The following is a 19,436-nucleotide window of genomic DNA, read 5'->3' as shown; positions in this document are numbered from 1 at the left end:
CTTGAGAAATTATTGTTGAATGTTCATATGGAGCCTAAATTACATTAAACCAGTGAAAAAATGATTTGGATTGGGAAAAAACATGAAGACCTACTAAATACCACCACATTACAATTTATTCAATAGTTGGGAGTATTAAAGTGACCACTGTGACTTTGCCATGAGTCTCTGCCAGAGTCTAAACTACAGATACTAGGAGAGATGAAATTAATTCACAAGTAGCTGCAAGACTACGGGGTCTTTAAACATGGCCCGCTCTTTGGACGTGGTATAGTAATAGCCTTCATCTAAATGCAGCTCTCATGTTTGCGCCACTATGAAACACTGGTTGGTTCACACAAGCAAATAATAATTACATTGAATCAATGAATAACACAGTTCCGTTGAAGAAGTACAGTATATATATACTGTACAAATATAGACTGCCTCAATTCTCTAGACCATTATGTCGATAAATAACCTATTTGTGTATTACTTATTGCAGCATCTTTCAATTTTATATGATTATCAAATTTCAAAGTCTGTTTCCTAATACATGTATATGGGCCAAATCCAAATTTCACCTCAATACAAATTTCTGTAACTGTTTACCTACAGCTTATCTCAATTTTGTTTCCAACAATGATTTTTCACATCTCAGAAAGCATTCAATCAAATTTATATGTTGTGTTACTTGTGTTTTTATCCCATAGTGATGAATCCCTAATTATAAACTGTCCTTTGTATTATACAGTTTATACCCAATGATGAGGGCAGTATTATCATAGTTTGCCAAGACCAGAGGCGGGCAGTCACACTTCATATACAAGGCTTCCAAAACTACTAGGGTCTAAGGGTCTAAGGCCATTCAAAATACAGTGATACAGATAACCAACAGCGTACTTGTCGAAAATAAGTTAAATATTCCCATTGATAAAACCTATACTTTATTACATTACATTACATTAACCAACACTTATTAAGCGCCTTTACCGTTGGATTCAAAGCGCAAAATTTGTAGCAATTGTGGCAGAAGAATTGTGTGATTTTAAACACTTTAAATTAGTGAAATATTTAATGCGTTGACCAGAGTTGTTAAAAAAAAAAGAAGGGGACAAAAACACAATCCGTAAGATTCAAAATCTTCACATCAAGCTTTGAGACTACATAATTATATTAATAAATTTATTTTTCGCCGTATGTGGGTTTTTTTTTATTTCCCAAAAGGTTTACTTATAGTTATATTACACGGTGTGGAGAATGCTTTCAGAAGGGTATTCTTACATGCTGAGCAGCTGTTACAACTAAACTATATCACCAAAATCAGCTCGCATTTCAGTCACACTTTTCATTTTAAATCTTGAAGAAAAACATGTATGCCCCAATTTGGAGATTGGCTGACCACATTCACTTTATGAATGGCACAATGGAATTGACTAAATAATGGTCTGGTTGTGACCCCATTGCCCTCAATAACCAGCCCAGACTGATTACAACCAATGAATGTGTTGTATGCCATTACAAAAAAAAAAAAAATCAACCAAAATGTTTTGCCTCAGGTGATGAAAAATTCCTTTTTTTGTGGGCAGACGGACTTGCCAAGTAGGGCGGTTGGTTGCAATTTTTATTTTTTTCCCCTGTTAAGAGGCTAAAATAAATGACCCTAAAAATTACAAGTGCAAAATTTTCAAACAAATTTTCTGTCAAAATCAATCCAATTTGGGGACAAAATGGCTATGGAAGTAGCCTAAGGAAAAATAAATCAGCCAGCAATTCAGCCTAGAACAATTACAGTTGAAATCCTGAGATACCAGTAAACTGTAAAATACTGTGACCATTGAGTCACACAAGGACCGGCTCAACTGGTACTGTGATAACCAACAGGCGACTCACACACAATGTAATAATTATACCCAATGCTATAGTAATTTGCAGATTTCCTTTTACAAATTAAGCGTACTGCTAACCGTCAACATTTTTGATGTGTTTTTTTAGGTGTTGGGCAACAATCCGCAACATACATGTAGCCTACATGTAACATGGCTAGTAAACATGGTAAAGCACAAATCAATGGGAATAATGGCATATGGATTGGGCTGCATGGGCTGGCTATTATTACCATACTAGATGGTTATCACCAACTACCTCAGGTCAAGTGACCGAAGCTTGGACACAGTATTATGTATCCGATTCCCACCAATCCGCCACCATGTGATATAAAATCCAATATTTAGAAAACAGACAAACAAGTAAACTTGTATAAAGTTGTAAACAAAAAGAATAAACAGCAAGAAGTAACCGTGACAGAGAGTCCTGTAATCTGAAGGCCAATGAAACTTTTTGAATTCTTGTCCATTTGGCTTCCTTGAGACAGTAGCATCCGCATGTGCTACAAAAAAATGTACATACAATCAAAGGCGCTGCATCCTTAGCGTTAAGATGCAGATGCAATGCGAAGCAAGCCTTGAAATAAGCAGACTGGAACCAGGAGCAATTTGTTTTTGAACATTGCTCCTGGTTCACTGGGATTTTACAAGAACCAGGAGCAATTTTTGAAGAAACAGGAGCAATTTTCAAATAGTAATCCTTTTCTGCATATACAATACCATCACTACTATACTGCATCAAGTGCAAAACTGGAACCAGGAGCAATTTGTTTTAGAAAATTGCTCCTGGTTCATGTGAATTTTACAAGGACCAGGAGCAATTGGTGGCTTTACGAGAGCAAATTTGCTCCCCGCGCCCGCTTATTTCAAGGCTTGATGCGAAGTGACTGCGCGAGTAGATATATCGCCTTTGGTATCGCGTGCATCACACACAGGCGCTGTCTCAAGGAAACCAAATGGATATACATTTAAGCATAACTTTTATCAGTGTCGTTCAAGCTGGGGCTGGGGGGACAAAATTCCCCCTTGGAAAAAAATATTGGAATGTGAAATTTGGATAGAAAAAATGAAAATGAGCTTTTTGGAAGCTATTTTCCCTCTAATTGTGACTACATGTACAATCTCAAAAACTGAGCTGCCTGCTTAATATTCATGTTTAGCACAGACTAAATGGTTTACATTTATTCATGTTTGAATGCATTGCATCATTGTACATATTGTATGTTACATCATAGTACATGGAATGCAAAGAGTCCTCAATAACTGGCTGAATCAATGTCAAACAGCAATTTGCAAGTAGCAATGTCATTACCAAATACACCTGTCACACTCAGTCTGCAATGTAGATGTCCATGCCTGGGCAGGTAGCCAGACTGACATTGACCTTGTACTCATGTCTGCAGTCTGCACCTACAGATTAGCAAAGAGCAGGCTATAGGAGCAGTATTGAAACACCCTCATCCATGAAATGACGATACATTATATTTATCATTCATGCCTGCTTGCCATGAACCATCATTCATGTTGTCAGTTTCACAGGCAATAACAGACACATAAAAAAATGTTTGGTTTTATATTGTCAAAATATATTGTTGTAAAACCAAATTTCTGCTCAAAAGAAATGTACAAACTGTACATACATGATGTATTTCTTTTTACAGTTTATGACTATACTGACATCATCGTCAAAAGCCCACTTCTGAATGTCGCATTATGACAACAACCACAAATGATGTCTACATTAATTTTAGGTAAATTTTCCAATTTCTAACCCCCTCCAGAAAATTTTGCTGTGATCCCCCAGCCCTCCACTGCCACCCAGTAAAATGTTATTGCACCGTCCTATTTCAATCCACCATGTTACATGTTTCCACTAGTAAGAGATGAGTTGAAAAAAGTATGACATAATTATGCCTTGAAGTCCACTTATTATGATTGCTATTTTAGTAATTTTATGATCACTGACATGCCTGGCATTAGAACTACATTGAAACGAGTCATCAGGATGGCTAATAGAATAGGGTCACCTACTCACTTAATATGGAAAGGGGTACCCACTTCTTTCCGGGTTTTTTTCCTTCCTTCCTAACATAAAATGACCTGTCAAATGTATTTTGTAAATAATATGTATATATATCATAAATCTAAGTGCAATTAAAAATAGATCATTTACAAAAATTATATAGAAAGTCCGTAAGTTAAACCGTTGTAATGTATATTCTCTAATAAACACCCCCAGCAGTAACATTTTCAAGGGGGGTGTATTAATTAATTATCAGATCTTTTTAACAAGTTACAGTGCTGGGGTACTCCACAAGCATACAGAATTTCTGTACACTGTTGACTAATGGCTCATAAGTCATATTGGTCAAAAATACAGGCACCATACATTTTCACAGCATTTATGGAAAGGTTTGACAAGTTGAAAAAATAGTGGGGGCTGGGGGCGATGATTAGAGGGCAGAGATGCCACTCAGTTTTACTCAAAAAACCTGAAACCGGTGAGACATTAATCAGAAAAAGCGAATGAATGCAGGCCAAAAAGCCACACAACAGACAAAATAAATAAAAATGTGGGACTCACAAAAAACATGGATTTAGGCTAAAACCTGAAAAGTGGCCTCTCTGAGAGTGGGGGAGGGAAAGCATTTTTTAGATAAAAAATATGGTATTTTTAAAATATAATGAAGACAAATTTAAGACTTATTCTCACAAGCAAAGGTAATTTCAACCAGGGGGCGCCACAGGGGGGGGCAAGGGGCAATTGCCCCCTATAATTTTCAAAAAGAGGTAAACGAAAGGAAAAGGAGAAAGAGAAGAAGGAGAGAGAAAAGGGAGGGGAGAGAAAGAGAGGAGGGAGAAGAAGAAAGGAGAAATTCCCCTCCCTGGCCATGGTTAAAAGGAGGAAACTCCCCCCTTCGGATCTTGCCCCTTGTGGAATGCTGACCTACGCGGCTTTAAAGTTGTTGATTTTTATATTTTGGGCCCATTTTAGGCAAATTTTCCCCCATAAAAGTCGCATGGCCTCTCTCTTGCCTTTTCTCCCAACAACTTTGGAAAAATCCTGGCTACGTCATTTTCCTATATCAGTTGGTTTATCAGTAATTGCCTTTAAAATTAGGGTGACCTTTTTCATAGCAAAATCCAACTGTAATAATATTTAAACAGGATCTGACATTTTGACACATAACAATTTTCAGTTGGCCATCATTGGCCAGGCCAGGCCATGTTTTGTATATACCCCCAAATGATTATATAGATATCAAGAGCTATAATGTATATTATTATAACTTTAGGCCTAGGCAAGGGCTTATGTTGTGCTGGACCCTGGACCATTTAGGTATTTGAACCCATTTCTTCAGTATCAGCTAACCTGACAATAGGCTTTATTTTAAAACAGTATTTTATTACGTAAATTGAAGGATTGACAGGTTTCACTTTTCTCGTTTGAAAAATAAAAACAGTTTTGGAAGATATAACGTTCAAAATTTCATAAGAACATTTATTTATTAAATAAACGCAAAAAAGAAGCTCTATTTCCGGAGGGAAGGGGCACTGGAATTTGAAATGACAGGGATGTCATTGTGCAGACATCATTTGAAACTATATATATAGGTGTCTTTCGGGGAGATATAAAAAAAAAAAAAAGAGAGTCATTTGAAGAGTTTGTTTCCAAAAGGCATTAAGTCCATCCGAGTAAGTTCTGAGAAAATCCAACAAATATTATCCCGGCTTATTTTGTGTATTTTGTAGCTTTATATTATTTTATATGATGGATCTTATGTCTCTAACATAAAAAAAATGTATCGCTGAAATCAGATTATGATTATTGTTTTCTTATTATAAATAGGTCTGAAAATCCACTGAAAACTATATACATTTTCCCTTTCTTTCATATGGCCACCCATGACCATGAAGGTGTACGACCCACATATCGGGCGCCTAAAAATTTTCAAGACAAAGCACACAAGTGCCAGATATTGTGATAAATGGTACACTGGATGGGAAACCACAGTATAATATTCAGTAGATATAAATTCAGTGGTGTCATTTAGGCAACTTAATGCAACTTTGTGCAACTTTGGTCATATTTGACAATTTTGGACGAATTTGAGCAACTTCCCTGTGACATGGGGCCTGAAAGTCGGGCCCGTGAATGAAATCCATGAAAATATGCGGTTAGAAAATAAATAAATAACCCTAAAAGGGGTGAAAATGGTGCATCAAATGGCTTCATTTGTGCTTTCATTTTGAAAATTTTCCCAATTATGAGGGGGGGGCACATCCACCCTCAGACACCCCCCTGCGTCGCGCAAGCGCGACGGGCAGTGCTATCGCGCTGCATAACAAATTTCTAAAATTGTTTTGCCCCCCCTATCAAAATACCCTGGCGCCGCCCCTGATTTCAACTTACATGTGAAATGTGTACGGTATCCACATACTAAACTGAGCTCAAAAAGAATCTTCATTTTTTACAACTTGTGAATCACAAGGTCATATCTTAAAATACTGTCAATCAAAATGAACCAAAATTACACACATGATTACCTTAATACTCTATAGACTCAAAACACATGTCAGTAACCAAGCAGTTGTCCAACTGACAAAACAGCAAAATGCACTGTCATGGGACAGCTTCCTGGACCTCCTTCACTTTCACAGCCCAACATTTGGCACCCAGGACAAAAAATCTGTGAGAATGCACACAAGATCCTTGCACAGATGATAAAACGGTGCTGCTTTCTGCTTTTCCATACACTTGTGAATCACAAGGTCATATCTTAAAATACTGTCAATCAAAATGAACCAAAATTACACACATGATTACCTTAATACTCTACTCAAAACACATGTCAGTAACCAAGCAGTTGTCCAACTGACACAACAGCAAAATGCACTGTCATGGGACAGCTTCCTGGACCTCCTTCACTTTCACAGCCCAACATTTGACACCCAGGACAAAAAATCTGTGAGAATGCACACAAGATCCTTGCACAGATGATAAAACGGTGCTGCTTTCTGCTTTTCATACACTTTTTTCATGAAAACAGGGCTGGGCTGTGAATGTGGTCCAGTAAGCTGTCCCAAGTCAGTGCATTTTGCTGTTGTGTCAGTTGGATAACTGCTTGGTTACTGACATGTGTTTAAGAGTAGAGTATTGAAGTAAATCTGTGTGTAATTTTGGTTCAATTTGATGGACAGGATTTCAAGATATGACCTTGTGAAAAATTATAAGTTTCTTTTTGAGCTCAGTTTACATTGTACATCATGTATCAGTTCCTTCATAAAACCCATCCCCCAAAGTAAAGTGTAAAAGTGGTAGGACTAATGTTTGCGTACACATGGAATTTTTCGAGCTTTACTGATTTTGACAATTTTACTTTGCTTTTTTTTTTTTTTAGATTTTGAGAGCCATACATCATCCAAATTCATCCATGTATGTATGTATATTTGTGGGATAACTTCGTTGAAATTACACAAAATGTTCCACTTTTACTGTCTAAGGTCAGTATATATCATTATCATACATGTAAATAGCCACCAGTATTATATATAGTTACCGTATTGTTTGTAATAAACGCCCCGGGGGCGTTGCATTTTTCCAAAAGGGGGGCGTTTATTGGAAGTGAATTGTCAGTGAAAGAAGCTTAAAAATCGAGTTCAATTTCCCGATGGTGCTCCTGTTAAAAGGAGGGATTTACGACCATACAAGATGGCGACGCCCACTGAAAATTACAATTTCGTGGGAAAGTGGCTGTAAAGTGCATGGAATTAGTGAAATTTTACCATAATTAGGCAATGAAATGGATGGGAGTTGAGTCAAAATAGGTTTTTTCCATGCAATTTAGCGATCGTGACTGACATGACTGATGCAAGTTTTAAGCTTACCTAAATGATATGGCATGGAAATGTTTGCATTTTTGTCAATTTTTTACAGAAAAATTGGAGGGGGGCGTTTATTAGAGGGGGAGCGTTTATTACAAACAATACGGTATGTGCATCATTCTGCCATTTCTCTATTTTGCTAAAAAGATGTCTCTAAATCATGCTCATCACTCCCATCATTGTACACACATAGGTGGAGATACACACACTGATTCCATCCCAAGGTTGCAATTATACAGTGGAAACTCATTATAACGAAGTTGTCAGGGACAGAAAAATTAGTTATTTATATCCAAATTTTGTTATATCAGGGTTGTAAAAACAATAAATAACAAACGAATTTTGTAGCTTGGTTCTGGAAAAATACTTCTTTATATTCTTGTATCCGATTTCGTTAAATATTGAGGTTTACTGTAACTAATAACCAACTGGACTTTCAGCATCCAGTTTGATTCCATTTTATGACAGTTAATTTACTTAGGAAGAATCTGAGCCATCAAACCAATGATAATGTGACTGGCTGGCTGGGTGACTGTGTGACATACAATACATAAATTGTAGATTTGAAGTACCTGGTACACTGAGTGCTTCATAGTATGAAATGCAAATTGCTTTTATTTAGGTCTTTAAAATGTGCACACTAGTCAACAAACCATAGAATAGAGAGTCAAGATGTCCTATTCACTGTTTACATTCATTGGCCTAATGGCCTACTTAAAATATATGTGATGACCGGGATCATGACCATACTGACAGCCAGCCTTCGAATTAAGGATCTGAAGGGGCACGGCAACTTTTTTAGGGCAAGTTGATAATTGCCTTGGATTTTCACAGAAAAGGCAAGACAGCACGGCAGTTTGTTATATTTCAAGAAGGCATCATGGCAACTGTTGAAAATTTGAGAAAGGCACCAAGGCAATTTCTCAAAAGCGAAGAAAACACACACAAACAGTCTGATAGATGATTTTATAATGAAGGGCAGTGCTGGGGCACCGGCGGCAACTTCAGTAGAGGGCACGACAAGTGACTGCCGTCAGTAAAGGACATATTTTGAGGGCATTACGGCAGTGGGGATGGGCACCCAGCCGTGGACCACCATTTTATCTATTTTTCTACAGTTTGCAATCACCAGAAAGGCCTATGTAATGTATAGGCTTATATGAAGATCTTGCAAGGTTAATTTCAACCCCCCCAACATATTATATTACCCATAGGGATGTAACTGTTTGTAATTTTGTGAATATAAGAAACCGCAAAACTTCTCAGAACAGTTCAAATCGCGAAAAATTGATACCACAAAAATATCATACTTTACAGTACCAGTAGAGTATCAATCATTGATGTGAGGCTATCTGTCTGTAAATCTTACAGGATTCTAATGTTGATTGTTATCACAACAAACATTCACATTTATAATAACATCATGTACCCACTACAAATGTATGCTTGGTATGTCATGATATTTGATGAGCAATGTTACACCATGCCTACAGACTAGAGTCCGGGCAAAAAACACATGACCTCACCCCTAACTGTGTACAACTTAGAAAGAACTTGGGTCAGTGCTTCTTGTGGTCGAGTTTGATGCAAGCGTCTGGCATTTTAAAAGATGGTTTGACAAAAGAATCAGAAGAATCGGAAGAATCATATTCGCCTGCTTCACAATCACAATACATGTATATCAGTGTGTGTGACACTTCAATCATGCCACCTGATATAAGTACCGGTACTATACAGTCTAGTACCGTACCCATGTACATGTAGGCTGAAAATCTAACCTTCCCAGGCAAGGGTAGCGCTAGGTCCAAAAGCTCTAACAGAAAATGCAAACTAACTATTCAAACTATTCATACATGTAATTGTCTAGCAAATTCAATCTATTTGTATGATACCATACTTTTTTTTTTTTTTTTTTTGGGGGGGTGGGGGGGGCAGGGGTTTATTAAATATTATTGTATAATTTTTTGTTTTTTCTTTCATTCTCTTTTCTTTCTTTCTTTTCTTCCTTTCCTTTCTTTTTTCTTTTTTTTTTTTTCTTTTTTTTTTCTTTCCATCTTTCTTTTTTTTTTTTTTTTCTTTTTTTTTCTTTTCTTTTTTTTTTTTTAATTTAATTTAATTTTTTTTATTTCAATCAAATTAGTATAATTACCTAATATTTACCACCCGCCGCTGGCTGGAATAATAATTTTAATACTGCCCTCTATTGTCTGGTAGTTGCCAACCATATAAACAAACAATGGCAGCCAGAGATCTCGCCGCATTTTCTCGATATCACGGCTGTTTTGCTGTCAAAATTGTCACTCACAAAGCAGTAATATTACTGTGCATAATATTAATTATTGAAGTAAATTAGGCCATAATTTGGTATTTCAGGGGTTCAGTTGCTTCGAAAATGATGTGCATTATAATGCAAGTTGAGGAAACTTTTGAGCCTAGTTTTATGAAACCTGGATTTAGAAAACAACATGTGGGAATTTTTGTTGCGTACGACGGGACGCAATAACTCGCTGCTTTTGCAATATATTCATGCGTGAGATTCGGTTTTGGTGGGTCCGGGACGCAAAAAACAGCCTAGCCTAGCGACCCTTGTTCCCAGGTAACGTCTTACAAGTTTCATGAAAATCCAACATGAAAATCTTGAACTTATTGACCTCAGATGACCCCAATAAATGACTTAGTACAATGTCCATTTCATTGATGATTGTTTTCACTATGTTAACAGTTTACTGATCAATCATTTTCACAAAGTTTCATGAAAATTAAACAATCTAATTACCGGTAACTTATTTAACCATGATGACAAAACACAGCAGCACTGTACTCACTTTATGTCTGATTCATATTGATGTGGCATCAAATTCATGTATCATGATGTATGACCATATCTATGTGTATGGATGGTGTTAAAACATTGCAATATTGAGACATACTATACAAAATGTTACATACATATGTATGAACAGTTTTTCAGATTTAAGTGAAAATCTTTAAAATCTCATCAGAAAAATGGAAGGAAATATTAGTAAAATATTTGCATCAAACAAAAAGAAACACACATAAACTTTACATGTACATGTACCTTCCCAGCATTACATTACATTTTGTACCTGTAGGGTACGGACATATAATACATTACAAATGATGTACATGTACAATGTACTTGTACCATTTGAATAAATTATATGGTGTACATGTAGCAGAGCAAAATGCTCCCCCATTTTGGACCAGAGTGCTACACAAATTTCAGCGTGTGTATAGCAATTTTTAACAATGTAAACATATAGTGCTAAAGCCAAGTAAAATAAATACCGGTAACATACTTATCATTCAAAATTTCTCAAAATTTGGTGAGGGAGGCCCTTCTTATTTGTTATTTTTTTACAAATTGACCATACATTTCTGTGTAGTATTGCAAAATTTTACAAAGGCTTGTCAACATTATCATAAAAACAGGGAGACCCTAATATTTTTGTTATTTCCCCAAAGCCCTACCCTAAATTTATAGCTTGAAGTTTCAAGTGTTTGCAATGTCTGAATGATAACCAAGAACTTCTGGAATTCCTGTACCGTACATGTTTTTGCTTGACAACAATTTCAGAAACAGTAAGGAGCAAAATAACAAAAATAACAAAATTATTTGAAAATCTCCAAAAATCGATGAGGGTGGCGTCACGGCGAGGATATACAATAGGGTTCAACGGATATAGCATTTCTCTACCGATCCGATAACGATTTCTGATCCGATATTAGTATAAAAAAATAATAACAAATAATTTAGAGAACCACTGGACCTAAACACCTCAAAAGAAATAAGTCCCCCTCTGAACATGTCGTCATAACATCGTAAGGTTTTATTTTTTACCAACAAAACTAACTTTGAAATAATTATATGACTGTTTACTAAGTGCTGTGTGAAAATGAGAGATTTCCATGACTTCAGGGCTGAATGAGCCTAAATTGAAGGCAAAAACTGCCCTTTTCAATAGTCACAAAGTAGGCCTATGCTTGTCACAAAAGTTGATTCATGGCTTGTTACTAATGGAAAACCCCATGTGTTTGAGTGCAGTTTAAAATCCTCACCAAGTGAACATTTACTGTAATGTGTATCGATTCTTGATCATTCAGCCATGCAAATCCCTTGGTGCAGAGTTCAGCACAGTGAGTTGTAAGATGGTCAGTTCCATTCCTTGTCCCAATCACGCCTTGCAGTTAACAAGCATAGGCCTACTTTGTGACTTTTGGAAAGGGCACTTTTGTCTTCAATTTAGGCTCATTCAGCCCTGAAGTCATGGAAATCTCTCATTTTCACACAGCACTTAGTAAACAGTCATACAATTATTTCAAAGTTAGTTTTGTTGGTACAAAACGAAACCTTACGATGTTATGACGACATGTTCAGAGGGGGACTTATTTCTTTTGAGGTGTTTATAATCAAATTACGTATTTCTTGGCCAAACTGGAACACTGTGAACGCTATAGTGGCTCCGCGATAAACACAGGCGCACATAGCGCAGTACAGAAGAAAGTATACACATGCCTTACACTGCGTGCACACTTAGTACACTACATGGATGCAACGCGCATGTTCCAGTTTGGCCAAGAAATACTTAATTTGATTAATTATAGTAACATGTATTCTGAAGGATCATTAGGATCATTCACAGTTAATTTTAACACAAAAATTAAAATATTCAATATGTGATGGATGAAGAGGTAATATTAGTTTGTGGTTTGCATATTTTTTACAAACTATCATTTTTTCTTCAAATTACCTGCAAGTGATCCTAGCATTTCAGAACAGTGGTCGTTGAAAACTTACAAAAAAAAATGTTTTAATTAATTTTTTAAAATATTTTTTTACCGATTATACCCGATCCAATCCCGATAAATTGCAAATATCGGGACGATACAATTTCTGATCCTATTATTAGTTGAGCAACCAATAATAGGATCAGAAATTGTATCGTCCCGATATTTGCACGTGTATGCTATTTTATTTTACTAGGCCTATTAACATCTTTAAAACATCACCTAATGTTTGCACATTGCACTAAAAATTGCTATGCACATTTTTCGAAGTAAATTGAACCCAGTAGACGATGTCTACACCCATAAACATATCTTGCAGCAGTCTGGTTTTACTGCGCAATACAATGCATGAATGCAGTTACCACATATTCTGATAATCACTGCACGGAGCATATGATGTCTGGATGATCGATGTCCACCTGCCATACAAAAATTTGAATTATTTAAAGACAGATAGCACAATAAGCGCATGTAAACATTTTGAAACGAATATCAAAATAATTACCCATCTCCATCAACTGCGTGAGGGTCTTCCAAGTCCACATTTAATGTTTCCTTTATTGTATCCTCTAGACTTCCCCGGTCATCATGTGTTATACTACTTTGACTAGGCCGGTGCGATTTTAATCCAGGTCCTGAACGTCCTGTATTTGAATAATTATTTTTAGACTGTTCCGATTTTCCTGTAGTTGAGTTCTCCCCTCCTAGTAATGGGTTCTCATTGTTTGGGTTTTCTCCATGCACTGAACTAGCTGCACTAGATTCCCCAGATTTCACATCTTTATTTTGTTGTTCAGTTCTATTTACAACATCAGCACTACTTTGTTGTGATGGTTGTTGTGTTTCAAAATCCCTACACTTCCATCGCCCCCTTGTGAAGGGCTCTATTCTGGGCACTTTAACTACTTTAAACCTTGATACTGGCTCTAGATTTCCATTGCCAAGTTTGCTGCCATTTGTGGTTTTACCAGAATCAGAAATTGTGGTTTTACCAGGATCAGAAATTTGATGTAGAAGTTCGTGAGGTGGTTCATTACCAGTTCTTCGTCCTAGGTTTCCATTACTTGGAACAGCTTGATTTACATTTACATTTACAATACTGCTATTTGCGGGGGTAACATTATTCGTTGTCACCTTCTTAGGTGTTGAATGAGAATTTTCTCTGATATCTTGTCTGTCAAGGTCTGTTTGGATACTACTTTTAGATATATCCAATAACTCAGAAGAGGAAAAATCCTCCGCTCTGCTCTCGTCCATATCATCAATGCTGTCGTTGTCATCATTCTGTGGTATTTCCGATGCTTTAACACTTGTTATCTGAAAACAACTTTTCTTTTTGGAATTGTTAGCTGCTGACTGTGATATATCCTCTACATCAGGGTCGGAAGAGTATTCCTGATCGTTCCGTACCCCTGCTGAAGCCAGTGTCATTGCCATATTGGCATCTTCATTACGTGCTTTTGCACCGTCTGGGTTCGCCATTTTAGTGAATTCGGCCCCCTTCAACTGAGTTTTCAGTGAGGGTTTACGCACTCACCTACCACCTAGTCACGATCTCCACATACTAGAATAGTTCCATTATAATAGATATCTTTAGATCCTTTGGCACTTAGAAAATGCCGGTCGGAAAGGCACTTTACACTGGCCAAAGTATAGTTTGCCAGTCTTTTCTATACGATCCAACCCTAATCGGCGGACTCACACCGTACAAAATGGCGAAGGGGTGTTGCCAGCCTGATTAGCACTCAGAAGTTACTAACCACACATTTTGTCAATCGTATTCTGCTAATAAAATTCATAATTCTCTTTGTTTATTTATTTTATTTTTGAAAATCTACATTACGATACGTAATAGGACTTAAAATGGGATTAAAGTGATTCAAAGAATATTTATGAATATCATGTCATAAGGAACAAAACAATAATCATTTGAGCTGACCTAAATCTACCAGACCTATTAATCTATAAATTTCCGGTTTGGCAACTGTCACTAATCATGTGTCACTGGTGCTGTAGAATTGTGGGTACTTCTTTACGTTGTGTTCACACACGGAAGTTCGAAGTTGATGAATGGTTGACCTTCAGGGATCGAATACAAAACACAGAAAAGTTGAAAAGTTGAAAAGTGACGTCAGTATTCTAGTCGAGAGTAAACAAAGCAAAAAGTTGACAAAAATTAAATTAAATGAAAATATAATAAAAAAATCCCTTTATAAAGGGAATGGTTCCCATCATGTAGGCCTGCGCCTACGGTAGGTAGGCCTATAGGCTATTAAAGTTGTTCCATCATAAAACTGGTTCCATAGCTAGGCCTAATAGACCTAGTCTAGACTTTTGAATTTGATATAATTTTTATCAACATATTGATTATGGCACTAAGGGCCGGGGTCATTCGATCATTCTGTTCAGATATCTCCCCTTTCTCGCACTGAAACAATAACACCCTAAGTTTTGAGAGTAGGCCTAGCCCAGTCACGGGCCCAGTCAATGGTTCAAATATAATAATTAGTGTTGACTGATCTATCAAAATGCTATAGGCTACTTTGGAATCCTAGATGTGACCACACAGGTCCGGATTTACCATATGGCCAGATGGACCCGGGCCCAGGGCCCCTGAAATGTTTGGGCCCCCAAAATTGCCATATGCAGTGTGCATCTTCCATTTTAGCCGAAAAACACCATGTTTCGGGCCAAAATAGTGTAGGGTAAGATGGGGTAAGTCAGTGGGACACTTAAGGAGGATATTATTGAATCATATAGGCCTAAGTGAATAAAGATTGGACTTATTATTCAAGTATAATCCTAGGACAATATCTGGTGTTAGTTACTTTTGGGGCGATAGGCCTACTCCAATCAGTACAGAATGGCGGGGCCAATTATGTAATGACTCAACTTCTCACTTACCCCCGACACTTTGGGGGTAAGTGGGACACATAAGGGGAAGGGGTAAATTTTACACATATATTTATGATATAATTACATTAAAAGAACATATTTCAGCAATACATATTTATATTGGAACATTTGGGCATTATTAACATAGGGTACCTGCAGGTAATTAGACCCTCCCTCGGGTCCGTGGAGAACGACTGGTAATGTAGATTACAGCGCTCAATGGACTTTCGCGTTCACTTATAATACGAGTATATTTCTATATTGCTGCATGGTTGACTGTGGTGGGTGTAATTAGTGGCGTCGATTTGTGGATGAAGAGGAATGGGTTTTTGGCATTGAAGAAAATAAGGGGGGGAGTTGGCATTTTTTTCATAGGGCATTACGTAATTATTTATTGTTACATTATCCAGAGATGGAACCGAACCGAGACTGGGGGCCAGTCTAGCAGGTAATATGGGACCATTAAGGACGTTTAGCTTATTTGCATAAAAACTAAAGAAGATATGCCCACAAGAGATTGTTATGATGAACAACCTGTCCTTTAAGATTAATAAAACAGGCAATGTTACGTTGTTTTTATGTTTGTTTGGACGCTATGACGTCAAAATGACGTCATCGTCAAGTGTCCCATATTACCTGCATGTGCAGGTAATATGGGACACTGTGTTATCTCTATGGTGAAAATCAAAAGTTCAGAAAATCACTCTTTTGTTCTAAAAACATTTTTGTTACATGATTTTGAATGTTAAATGCAAATTTCTACAAGAAAATTCAATTTTCTAAATAGTTTTGCTTTTCGCATTGACAATGCACACAATTTCCTATGTGTCCCATATTACCTGCACCCATTCAGTTGAAAATCAGAGAAAATAATCATTTATAAAAGGAAAGTGCCACTTGTCAGTGGAATTTTACCTGCTGATAAGCTTAACCCATCACCTAAAGATCATAAAAAATGACAAATGCCTCCTCAGTACCAGAGTTTTTGGATACACAATCATAAAATGTGACGTCATTGATTTTATATCAGGCCAAAAAAACGACATAATTTTTTGGGCAATTTCACTCTTTTTGGCATTGATTTCCAAGAGTTTGATACACAGACTCCAACACTGCATTTCTAGAAGCACAATTGATGTCTCTAAACACTTAACAAATCAACTTAAAGTGTTTACCTTCTCTAAGCTACTTTTTGTTAAAATGAAAACAGGTGTCCCATATTACCTGCTGTCCCATATTACCTGCACCTACCCTAATTATACCAAAAAATAGTAATAGGCTACTATTATAGGCCTACTATCATTATGATTATTAATTTCATCTGAATACATGAGGCAGATTTTTTTCTAGGTTTTTGGTGACAAAACCAAAAAAAAACCCACGGTTTGCAATTTTCAGCCACAAAATCAATAATCAATTCATTCAACAGGCCGTTTTCAGTATTAATTTAATTTTTGAGCTTGTTGGCTGCATTACCGGTATAGGCCTACCGTATGCAATTCAACTTATTAATTTTGTTATTTTTTTGTATCAAAATTAATTTCAAGAACCACTGTCCCACCTACCCCAAGTGGATGGGGTAAGTGGGACACCATATTTGCATGGTTTCATCATGATTTTCTGCTATCAGACTTGTAAAAAGCGTTCTTTTTTTTTTAATGGTAAATGAAATATATTATCTCCCAATTTGTCCTAATTCTCAGCAAAGATGTTTAAATATTGATAATAAATAAGTATAATTCCTCAAAGTTGGCCGCCACCGTCAAGGTAGTGTTGATCTCAAACATCTCCCGCAGCTTAAATACCAAATAAACTCCAATATTGAGCAATTATAACATACATATTTGCAATGGTGTAAGTCACCATTCGGTATCGAATTGGTGGATTTAGTGCTGCAATGAAGATCTAGTAGTGTCCCACTTACCCCACTGTCCCACTTATCCCATCCTACCCTACAAAATTGCAACATTTTTGCGCGCTTCCCGCCCACTGGCCCATTATATAACAAAATTAAGCTTCAATTTGGGCTAATAGTCTAAAATTGAAAACTTTTCGCGCGCTTCGCCCGCAAATGTCCTAGTAAAATCTAAAAACTTGGCCGCTTGAGTGCACATGCTTTCCTCACAGTACGTTTATAGGGGCCTCCAAATTTTGGCCTGGCCCAGCACACCGACATCGCCTGGCTAATAATTATTTGGTGCAGCAGAGACATTAAAATGAATACACGGGATCGATACACGTGAATTGCTATGCACGATTTTGATATCAGACGAAAATCTTCGGATACTGAGTTAGAAAATGATGAATATCTCCCGTAAATGAATTTTTCTCAAGAAACCAGATCTGGTCTCATACACTTGAAAATACGCGTTGAACAGATATTAGGCTATAGTCGTTAGCGTGCGCTTTGAAAATTGGCCGTGCGCTTTTAACTCAAAATTTGACCAAAACTCTCAATTTTATATTGCGTTGGTCCTGCATGTAGGCCAGCGCGCAGCAGGCTATAGCGGCACTCACTCAAGTGGAGACAGTATATTAACCATTGACCGCAATGTCGTAGGCCTATAGAGGAATCCAAATACACGCATCCCTACACCTGACTAGCAGCCTTTAGTTGGGTCCCCGCCGGCTACAATGCATCCAAAATGTGAAATGATTCGGCCTTGGTGGAAATTTTAATCTGCATTCCATCACCCGTTTTACACCTTCCGCGAAAACACAGGTAGACAAAAGATTGATTTAAGTTTACAACACAATACAGTTCCAACAGTTGTGCAAATAAAAGCCGCCTTACACCTAGAGAAGATCGAGGAGGGTTAATAGAATAATACAATAGAGATAATTCCGCAGGTAATCCCGTCGCATCTATTCATAGATGTACAAATGGATGAACAAAAGGACTATATGTATGAATAGATGCGACAGGATTATTACCTCTATTGTATATATTATTCTATTAACCCTCCTCGTCTTTGCATCTTCTCCAGGAGTTAGGCGGCTTTTATTTGCACAGTCGGGAGCTCAATACCCCAGGTTGGTGCTAGCGGGAAACCAAAGATGGCCGACCAAATCCTGACCATGACTTGGCTCGTTGGATTCGTCTATACAAGCTTGCTCACACAGAAAGAAATCAATTACCCCGTCTATTGTTATAGCCTTAGTCAGGTCACTTCGCTAATAATATGCATCTCATAAGGTCCGAATAAAATAGCCATGTGTGGCTGTGGATTCAACCTACCATGGCAATTTCTACTATGAAGATATCGGGGCGATGTCACTGTGCCCAGGGCCCCAAAAAAGTTAAACCCGGAAAGTTAAATCCGGCCCTGTGACCACATCACAGTCCCTCACATGTAGGCCTATATATTGTAAACCGTTGAAAGGCCGATCGGTATAAAGCTATACTATTAAATACCGTATCGTTCACCAGCATCATACTGCAGTTAGGCCTACTGTCCGTTTTCCTATACACAATACACAGTGCTCTCACCATTGACGCGTGACCCCTACAAATGATGTATGTTGGGAGAATGGACACTTGCCTAGTTAACATCACTGTGTGAAAAATAACCAGCCAATATTTTATTTATTCTCCAAAACTTCTAGCAAATATATTTCTCTAACATGACCTAAAATTACAGCTAGGTTAGATGTTCAGAAATGGTCGCACTTTTGTAAAATATGAGTGAGGGCAAGGCATAGCTAGCCAACTCCCCGTGTTATTTGAATGGAGATTTGACCGAAAATATTGGTATCGGACCGCTCACTTCTGAAGGATGCCACAAAAAACCGGTAAAAGCTACATTTAAATTATTCTAAATAGGTTCTAGAAAATAAAGTTTTGTAACATGTCCTAAATTTTTAGCTAATTTAGGTGTTTGGAGAGGGTCGTACTTTTGTGCTTTAGGAAGGACATGTAAACGACAGATAACACCAAAAATATGAAGAAATTATTTCTAAACCGTGGTAAGTCAAAAATCA

General features: G+C 37.2%; 1 protein-coding gene across 3 annotated transcripts in view; it reads right to left on the bottom strand.

Moving 5' to 3' along the window:
- LOC140155750 (uncharacterized) overlaps positions 1-14,281 on the bottom strand; it is a 111,669-nt gene extending 97,388 nt beyond the window's left edge. For 2 of the 3 annotated variants that reach the window (XM_072178702.1, XM_072178703.1), the window contains exon 1: positions 13,066-14,280. In XM_072178702.1, the coding sequence (XP_072034803.1) occupies positions 13,066-14,042 (977 nt within the window). In that variant the 5' untranslated portion in view covers positions 14,043-14,280. Of the gene's footprint in view, positions 1-13,065 lie in introns of all 3 variants that reach the window. The other variant, XM_072178701.1, reaches the window with a different exon arrangement.
- Positions 14,282-19,436: the final 5,155 nt, after the last annotated feature.

Source organism: Amphiura filiformis, chromosome 6 (assembly GCF_039555335.1).
Source record: "Amphiura filiformis chromosome 6, Afil_fr2py, whole genome shotgun sequence".
Lineage (NCBI taxonomy): Eukaryota > Metazoa > Echinodermata > Ophiuroidea > Amphilepidida > Amphiuridae > Amphiura > Amphiura filiformis.
Note: the sequence above shows the minus strand (reverse complement) of the source record. Positions and strands in the feature narration are given on the sequence as shown.